General features: G+C 37.6%; 1 protein-coding gene across 2 annotated transcripts in view; it reads left to right on the forward strand.

Moving 5' to 3' along the window:
- Positions 1 to 215: 215 nt before the first annotated feature.
- si:dkey-12j5.1 (probable assembly chaperone of rpl4) overlaps positions 216 to 8,925 on the forward strand; it is a 27,328-nt gene continuing 18,618 nt past the window's right edge. Inside the window, exons 1-8 of one of the 2 annotated variants that reach the window (XM_039805895.1) lie at positions 216 to 422; positions 598 to 710; positions 841 to 987; positions 1,106 to 1,258; positions 3,210 to 3,322; positions 3,491 to 3,614; positions 5,028 to 5,120; positions 5,777 to 5,845. In XM_039805895.1, the coding sequence (XP_039661829.1) occupies positions 359 to 422; positions 598 to 710; positions 841 to 987; positions 1,106 to 1,258; positions 3,210 to 3,322; positions 3,491 to 3,614; positions 5,028 to 5,120; positions 5,777 to 5,845 (876 nt within the window). In that variant the 5' untranslated portion in view covers positions 216 to 358. The remainder of the gene's footprint in view (positions 423 to 597; positions 711 to 840; positions 988 to 1,105; positions 1,259 to 3,209; positions 3,323 to 3,490; positions 3,615 to 5,027; positions 5,121 to 5,776; positions 5,846 to 8,925) is intronic. The other variant, XM_039805896.1, reaches the window with a different exon arrangement.

The raw sequence follows: 8,925 nt of genomic DNA on the forward strand, positions 1-8,925 counted from the left end.
TAATTCGTTTAAAGCCCGCCTTAAGCGCCTGGGAGAAATAAAATATGAATGGGATTTTAAGGTTACTTCGGTGTTAAAGCATACGTTTAAAACACGATGTCTAACAATATCGGACTGTATACATGTCCTATTTTGCTTTAGTGTAATAAAGGTTATTTCAGAACCGTTAATATTTTGTCCACTATCTCTCTCCGTAGCAGCCACACAGTCACTGCTTAGGGCATGCGCACTGCACTCGTAGCGCAACTGAGCTTGCTTTCCACGCGTGTAGATTCCATACTGTCTGGTAGATTCACACTTTGTGAAAAGTCTGTTTAGAGGACAAATTGTGAAAATATAAGCTGTATTTTTCACCACTATGGGAGGACAGGCAAAGGGAAAAAAGAAAAGCAAGCCGAAGAGGAAGGAGAACCGCCCAAACAGTAATTTTGTTCAGTGGTCCAACAAATTTGCTAGCTAGTTATTTACAGTATGTAACGTCAACCTCTCAGACAGCAGTTAGTCGAAATTTACCTGATGTGCTTTGATTTAAACTCTTTCGACTATTAGCCTAAATGAGACTAAACTAACATTGACTCTCCACTTATTTAATCACAGCAGATGCAGGGTTTGTTGGATTATCACCTCAAGAAAGGATGAAACTAAGAGTACATGAAAAAGCCAAGAAGAAGACAGCTGAGAAGTACTCTGTGCAACAGCTACTAGAGAAGGTGATATTGACAAGATACTGTATTTCCAACAATACACGGCCTACATTTTTCTTGCCTTTCGAAATGTATTTTTTGTTCAGATCATCTGCTGCATGTTTGTTATTATGTTGTGTGATCATTTGTTGTACAGACAGAGGAATGCATGGACAGTTTTGACTTTGAGATGGCTGGTCTTTTCTGTCAACGAGCCCTGGATGTGGACTCCACCAACCTGCTAGCTCTAGACATGCAGGGACACATCTGCTCTGAACTAGGAGACACACAGAAAGCTAAAGGAATATCCTTTGTTCAGGTTTCGTCTTTCTTGTTGCGTGTAACTCAGTCATTTTATTTAAGCACTTTTATATTTCCATGTTGATTGAGTGGAGTGAGCCTCCTTGACCAATTATCTCTAAGCTTTTCTGCGTGCAGTGGAGCTGAGCCCAGATGTAGGCCACAGTAAGTATATGTACCTGGGACAAATCCACACAGGCCAGGAGGCTGTGGACTACTACACTAAAGGAATACAAGTCCTTCTGTCGGCATTGGACAAACAAGTACAGACCACAGTGAGTGCACTCCCATACACACTCACATTCCCTCTGTGGTTATAGATATTCTACATCAACTTACATGTTTGGGTAATTGTATATATCTTCACAAGAGGGTGCTGTTGAACAATATATGAAATACTTTTCTATCTATCTATCTATCTATCTATCTATCTATCTATCTATCTATCTATCTATCTATCTATCTATCTATCTATCTATGCAGGCATACATGTCACCTTGTCATAACAAAGGTCTATCTAATTGTCAGGAAAAAAAGGGAAGAAAAAGGGAAAGTTCTCTGCGCTTCTGCAGACCACAACAATCCGGTGCAACCAAGGCAGGACACAACAGTATAAAATAGCAAAAAATTGCAGCTGCAACACAGATTCTTACTTGATGGTTTTATTTCTTAAGGTGCCTAACAGTGGGCTTCATTGCCCATTCTCTCCAAGGACTGTGATGAAGCTGTAACCTTACATTGAAACGTTAGTCACTGTTATGCACCTTAAGAAATAAAACCATCAAGTAAGAAGACATCTGTGTTGCAGCGGCAATTTTTTGCTAATCTATCTAGTTGTATCAGTTCAACTGAACGACCATCAATAAATTCATCACATTATAGCGGACATAGTGCATAGTTATTATGGTTACCTGTAGTATTACCGTCCCTCATGATTAATTACTTATTCTTAAAAATGTAAGCACCATCATGTTACTCACATACAGCAATGACAGACAACTGTTCCTCAGTTAAAACAATACAAAATTCAACACTGATACAGGTGGGACACAATTATCAAAATAGGGTCTAGCATGTCTACATTTTGAATATCTTCAAAAGAAGACCACATATTTGATTCAAGTACTCCTGTATTTGGAGACATAAGGCATAATTACAAAGTGATTCTGCATCTGATGACTTTCTCAAACACTTCAGACGTTCTCTGAGCTTATGTGTGGATCATTCCAGCACTGAACTGACAGGGAAGTTTGATGAGTCCAGAGGATTTTTTTTTTACAGCTTTTCTTTTGATTTTGGATACTCTTTTGTTTTCCCTGTTCAATAGTAAAAAAACTACTAACTAAAGAATTTCCCCACGTTACCTAAAACCTTTGCTCAAAGTAAGTATGCATCCAGAGAATATAATATATAATATAAGTATACAGGGCACATAATAATATAATAATAATAATAATAATAATAATAATAATAATAACCCTGTAATATTAAATTAGAAATAATCTGATAGGAAAAAAGTAAGGCAAAAGGGGAAAATATAATATAATTCCGGTGTTTAATTAATCTAAGTGACTTGTTTTATCCAATTGAATTCACAAATTGTATAACTTTCATTATTTCTTATTTGTCATTGGTGTAATTTTAAATGACTTCTTACAGTAATTATAAGAAATAGCATGAAAATGTTTGACTTGACAGCCTCTATTATTTTTTTTATAGCAAATGTTCTATATAACAAGCAAAAGGCATGAGCTATTATGTATAATTCAAATCCATGTAGGCCTTTTTCATTTTATTATTTACACCTGTGCTCTTTCTGCTGTGATATGTCAAAATGTTCTCCGTAATACTCAGATGGAGAATCTCTGGGAATATAGGGAAGGTGTAGGTGATGGCGCAGTGGATATCACACATTCCTTTGGTGTGGGAGATCTGGGTTCGATTCCCACTGTGGTACATTAACCAATGTGTCCCTGAGCAAGACACTTAACCCCTAGTTGCTCCAGAGGTGTGCAACCTCTGATATATAGCAGTTGTAAGTCGCTTTGGATAAAAGCGTCAGCTAAATGACATTTAATAATGTAATGTAAAAGTTGTGCAGTGTTTTCTTTTAATGGGATCATTTAATTGTTAAGTAAAAAAATGTGCATGTCATGTTCAATTTCTTTTGATATACTTAACAGAACTTTTGATATCTTTCAAGACATCTGCCCTCTGCTCTATAAGCAGGCTCAGGCCGGAGCTGCTGCCCCACCAGATGAGGACACCGAGCTCCCCACAGCGAAGGATGTTTGTGTAGCCTACTGCTCCATGGCCGAGATTTACCTAACAGACCTCTGGTACCGGAGCAGTTATAGTCTTGAGTCTTATAAACCTCATTTCATGTTACTGCTTTGGTAATGAGTGGACGTTTTTGTTTTTTTTTTTTTTTTTTTTTTTTTTTTTTTTTTTTTTTTTTCTCTCTCTCTCTCTCTCTCTCTCTCTCTCTCTCTCTCTCTCTCATGTAGCATGGAAGAGGGAGCTGCAGACAAGTGCAAAGATTTCATTGAGAGAGCATTACAGTATCGCCATGACAACCCTGAGGCTCTACAGCTCATGGCAAGTTACCTGTTCAGTACAGAGAGAAACCAGGTCAGTCCACGCACACACACAAACACATTTTTAAGGTTATTTTTGGGGCATTTTAGGCCTTTATCATATAGGATAGCCGAAGACAGGAAAGGGGGAGAGGCGGTGGGGGGTGGGGGATGAAATGCATCAAAGGGTCGTAGGTAGGAATCAAACCCACACCTGCTGCTGCTAGGACTGAGCCTCTGTACATGGTGCGCATTGTCAATCAGGTGAGCTACCAGAGCGCCCCACAAACACGCACACATGATGAGTTATTGCCACAGTAAAGCAGGAATCTGCTGAGTTAATTATTCTGAGCAAATTGAATTGTATGCCATTAATCAGCAGATGGACACTTGCATTAACATGTACACACACAGACAGGTCTATGCTGATAGGAATGTTAATTACTGGGCAGATCATTGAGGTCATATAGTCATCTTATAAATGAAAGAGAGATGAGAGAGGATATATTGGACTCAATTTGGAAAAGATGCCACAAGAACTTTGCAGTATGGAGCATCTGACAATGATTTTGAAAGAATTTCATAATTATATTTTCTCACTTAAAAAAATATTTCATTATTTTCAAGTATTGTTGCTTTAGCAACCGTTATTAAAGGCAAACAACATTCAAGGCAAAACCTTTCTGTAAGAAAATTATGTGGAGCATGTTAAAGAATTCGTACCATTTTTTTTTGCAAGAAATTCAGTAGTGTTAAGATGTTGCAATCTGTGAATTATTCACTAATGTATCTTTACGTTGAATAAAACACATGATTATCATCCATTTACAGTTCTCTTATATTGTATAATAAAATGTGCTTCATGCTTGGGATTTCATGTGTAAGGTATAATAACACTATTGTGTGTTTCTTGGAAACCATTTAATAGAGAGGGTAAAATCATAGTGAAAATTGTTCACAGCGATGTCTGTGGATTATCCTGAGAAACCTGTGCATTGTTAATGGAAAGGCATTTGTCTTTTCATATAATTTTTTTTAATGCTGTGAGCACCACTAATAAAATTACCTCTTTTGTATTGGCAATGTGATATACACCTATAATGCAAACTGTCATCAAAAATTATTCTTCATGCTCTTACATCAGCAAACTGAAGAAAAACAAAGATGTTCTGTCAGGCTGAAGTGGCTCTGTAATATTAGTTGTGAGCTGTAGGGGTCAGGCTGGCTCCAGCCACACTTCATAGCATCCCACATCCAGCAACAGTCTATTTTGGGTTACTTTAGTAATAATTTTGAAAACAATAAATAACATTGACCTCCGATTAATCAAAAGGTCATTGACATCTATGGAGCACTTAGGATACAGCGTGTAAACAAAACTTAAACAAAATATTTCCCTTTTTAGTCGATTTCTGTGTCTTAAGTTCTTTAGTAGAATTTACATGTACATGCATTTTGCTGTATTCAGGAAGGCAAAGAATACCTGTTGAAGAGTGTTGCATTGTGGCTACCTATCCAGAAACAGAGTGCAGCGTCTTCCAGCACAGAGGAAGACATGCAGGTGAGTTGGAGGCGCTCTTAGTATTTTTTAGACAGCAACCAACGCTCATAAGATCCCAGTTTTATTTTTAAAGCACTTTCAACTAACAGGATTGTCACAGTGTGCTTTGCAGGGAGCACAAATATAAGGACACCAGTAGAGATAAAAAGTAAGAGATAATGAAACGAAGGATAATAAAAAATTAAAGATGGAACAAGTGTGTGTCTGTGTGTCTATGTGTGTGTCTGTGTCTGTGCGCGCCAGAGCGGATATGAAAGCACAAGGCAAAACCAGGAAAGAGTACAAAGGAAGTAAGCAAATTACTACAGGGAATTTGGCAAAGAGGAAGAATAAGCTGTAATGTCAAAGTAAGGATGTGTTCTAAATAATGCCAAATAAATGGCACCTGAGTTTACATTCAAATACTGAGCAAATGTGATATAAGGGCTTGGGGTGATGATTTGAGAAAAAGATCCCAGTGGCACCACTTTTATGACTCTTATCTTCAGGTGCAGGTTGATCTGAACTCAGCCTGCCCACACTTTCGCTGTGATTAACAGCCACATTGCTGCAGAATGTTTTTGCACCTTGAAATTGGATTGTGTTATTATCAGACAAAGGAAGAACCATGTTTGTGTTAACACTGTAGAGGTGACAGTGTTGTCTTCTTTCTACAGAATGAGATTCCACCGTACGAGTCTCGCGTCACCACAGCCAAACTGCTCATTGAGTCTGAGGAATATGAGGTAAAATGCGCTGTGCTCGTACACTCTGCTGTTGTTCTGTTTATGTGTCATGGTGGGAGGGCGGCCTGACATTTGTCTGTCTGTGTGTGGCATGCGTTTGTGTACTTTCCTTTCTAGTGAATAGCGCTGGAGGTGGGAAGGCCATGCCTGGTCTTTATCCCCTCCAGAGTTCAGTGTCAATAATTGAAGAGTGGTATTTACAGAGAGGGACAGGGGTAAGGGGGCGAGGAGGGATGTGAAGAAAGGGAGGGAAAAATAGGAAGGAAGCTCTAGTCTGATGAATTGCTGCCATATCTGTGATACGGCACACTTCTAGATCACTCATCAATTTCCAGTATTAATGGCTTTGATTTTAGTGGCTCACTGCCTTCAGTGCAGTGCTAAAACTCCTAACAGTCATTAACGCTTGAAGTCATTTTCTGTGATTACTGCCACACCAACAGCGGTTCAGCTATTTTCCGTTGTGATCCAGTGATTAATTTGTAGTCACTCTTGTTGAGTGTTTTATGGTTATTACTGACAGGAAATGAGAACAGTGTCCTCCCCTACTCCCAAACGTGTGTGTGTGAGAGAGATGTGCTGTCAGGTGTATCAGTAAAATGACAATGTCTCGGTCTACAGTTTCTGACATGTCGTTTGTCTTCATCCTCCTGTTGGTGTCATCAAGCCTGAAATACAAACTGCACACATTGCACACAAAGAGTGCTTTATTTTGCTGTATGCATGCACACACATGTAATGTTGGTCATATTTGCTTTTAGCCATCAGCTATGTGAAAGTTTCTTACGGAAATTGAGCTTAAGGATGGAAGTGAAGTAAAAACAAGCTATTTTCTGGCCATCTCTCCCAGACTGGGACTTAGCCGGATTTGATAGGAACATCCTCTCTTCTCTTTCTCCTTCCTCTATTCCTCTGTCTCTCATGCACACACACTCACTCCTTTCTGTGCTCACTATCTCTCCTTGTGGACTATAAATCTATTCACAACTACAGTTCTGTGCTTCTAGTCTGTATTAGTTTGAAGGCTACCTTCTTAGCTGGGTGCCACAGTGCAACAATTTGCCTGTATTTTTTCATTATTGGCCTTTCAAACTGAGCCAACGCTTTTTAAAATATATATATATAATATAATATATATATATATATATATATATATATATATATATATATATATATATATATATATATATATATATATGCCAAAGAAACCGATTAAAACGTGTTTGTGTTTTCTGAAGCTGCATAGAGTATGTGGCTATTTCTGGTAAATAATAGTTTGTTTTAGAATAGAAAAAGTAGAACTACCATTTTCTTTGCCAAAAATCATTTCTCAGTCTCTGTTGGAGATTTTGTCTAATGAATGTCATTTGGGCTTGTAGCCTACATGGACTCCATTGAAGTTTGAATTGGAGAAAATTAGGCATTTGGCAAAATAATAGTGGGATTTCATTGGCCAAGTTATCTGGGGTGTATGACATTATCTTGATAGTTATTGGGGAAAAATCACTGTAGAGCACGATGTTGACAGATTAAATCCCCCAAAAAATGGTCATTTGGTGTTTTCCACAAAGGCTGTCAGTAGGTAGATGGCATCTTATTGTTTGTGATGACTTTGCTATGTGACAGTCCAAACCAGACTCTCACACATTAAACATATGACCATTGCTATCAGAAATAGCACCTCAGCCTTTTTTACTTGACAGTGTCTCAGGGTTTATTTTATTAAAGCCAGTTCATTTCTTATGACATTAATAGAGGCGGTCACCAATTCAGCGCAAGTGGGCAGCCTCTGCAATAGTAATGATAAACCCATAGTACGAATCATTGCGCATACATGATAATATAGTATGCTGGATAAACGATTTATAATGCAAATCTGTCAAGGCCATGACTTCCAACTGTTTTGAGGAAAATGCTTTTAAAAGACTGCTTTCCTTTCAATTTGTAAGCTAAGTGCACATGTAGTGTTCAAATGAAAGTAAATGTGGCTAAGAAAGTGGTTATTTTATGATACTTGAGTTAACTATGAGATAGGGTCAAGAGCACCGAAACCATCAACTGATGGTAAAAATGTTGCATTATGCACTTGTCTCATCATGCTCTTTGTAAATAAATTGGCTTTGGAAAAAACAGTGGGCTAATAAATTCTTGAAAACAAATGTTTCATGACTGCTCCTCATCTCTTCAGTCTTCTGTCGCAGCAGGACGTGGATCCGTGCCACAAAAAAAGCGGGGAAAGTAACCAAAATCACTTTTCAAGGCCTTTTTTCCGCCTTTTGATTGCTTTTGAGGAGAAACACTTGAATGCATGCCAGATGTGTCAGTGATTTCCGTAGCTGTAATGACAATTTAGTTGAAGCACACGATGGGTGCTTGAAAGCAGTATAAGTGGGACAACTGTGAAGGGATCATCCAGCATCTTGATGTTTTGTTTAAGTATTTCACAACTAGTTAATTAATAGATATATATTTCATAATTGTTTAATTGTTTTTAGTCATTTAACATTACAACTACAAAAAATTCAAAGCCTCTGATATGAGGGTATTTGCTGCTTTTCTCTGTTTTATGTCATTGTAAATTGAATATCTTTTTGTTGGTTGGAGAAAGAAAGCCATTTGAAGGCATTGCTGTAGGCAAATTGTGATGGGCATTTCTTCACTTTTTCTGATATTTTATAGACCCCACAAGTGCTTGAATGATTGGTTGATCTCTCCAATCTGATAATATGCAGCTTTACATAATTGTATGTAGATTATCTTTGAGTTTTGGACTGTTGGTTGGACTAAACAATCAGTGTAAGTATACAGTTTTTCAATATTTTTTTTTACTTTTAATAATAGAGACTAAAAAGGGATTTGATAATGAAATAATAAAGATTTGTAATTATTGCCCTAAATGCATGCTTTATTATTAATTTATACTGATATGTTAATTCATGTTTTAATGAAAAACAAATGTACTCTGTAGCCCTCAGAGACCACAGTTTTCTCACCGTCACTGTCAAACGCACAGACACACATATTACCGTCATCATCACCCATCACCACAACTAATTCACTTGCCACATAGCAGACAGACA

The sequence above is a fragment of the Perca fluviatilis genome, chromosome 7 (genome assembly GCF_010015445.1).
Source record: "Perca fluviatilis chromosome 7, GENO_Pfluv_1.0, whole genome shotgun sequence".
Lineage (NCBI taxonomy): Eukaryota > Metazoa > Chordata > Actinopteri > Perciformes > Percidae > Perca > Perca fluviatilis.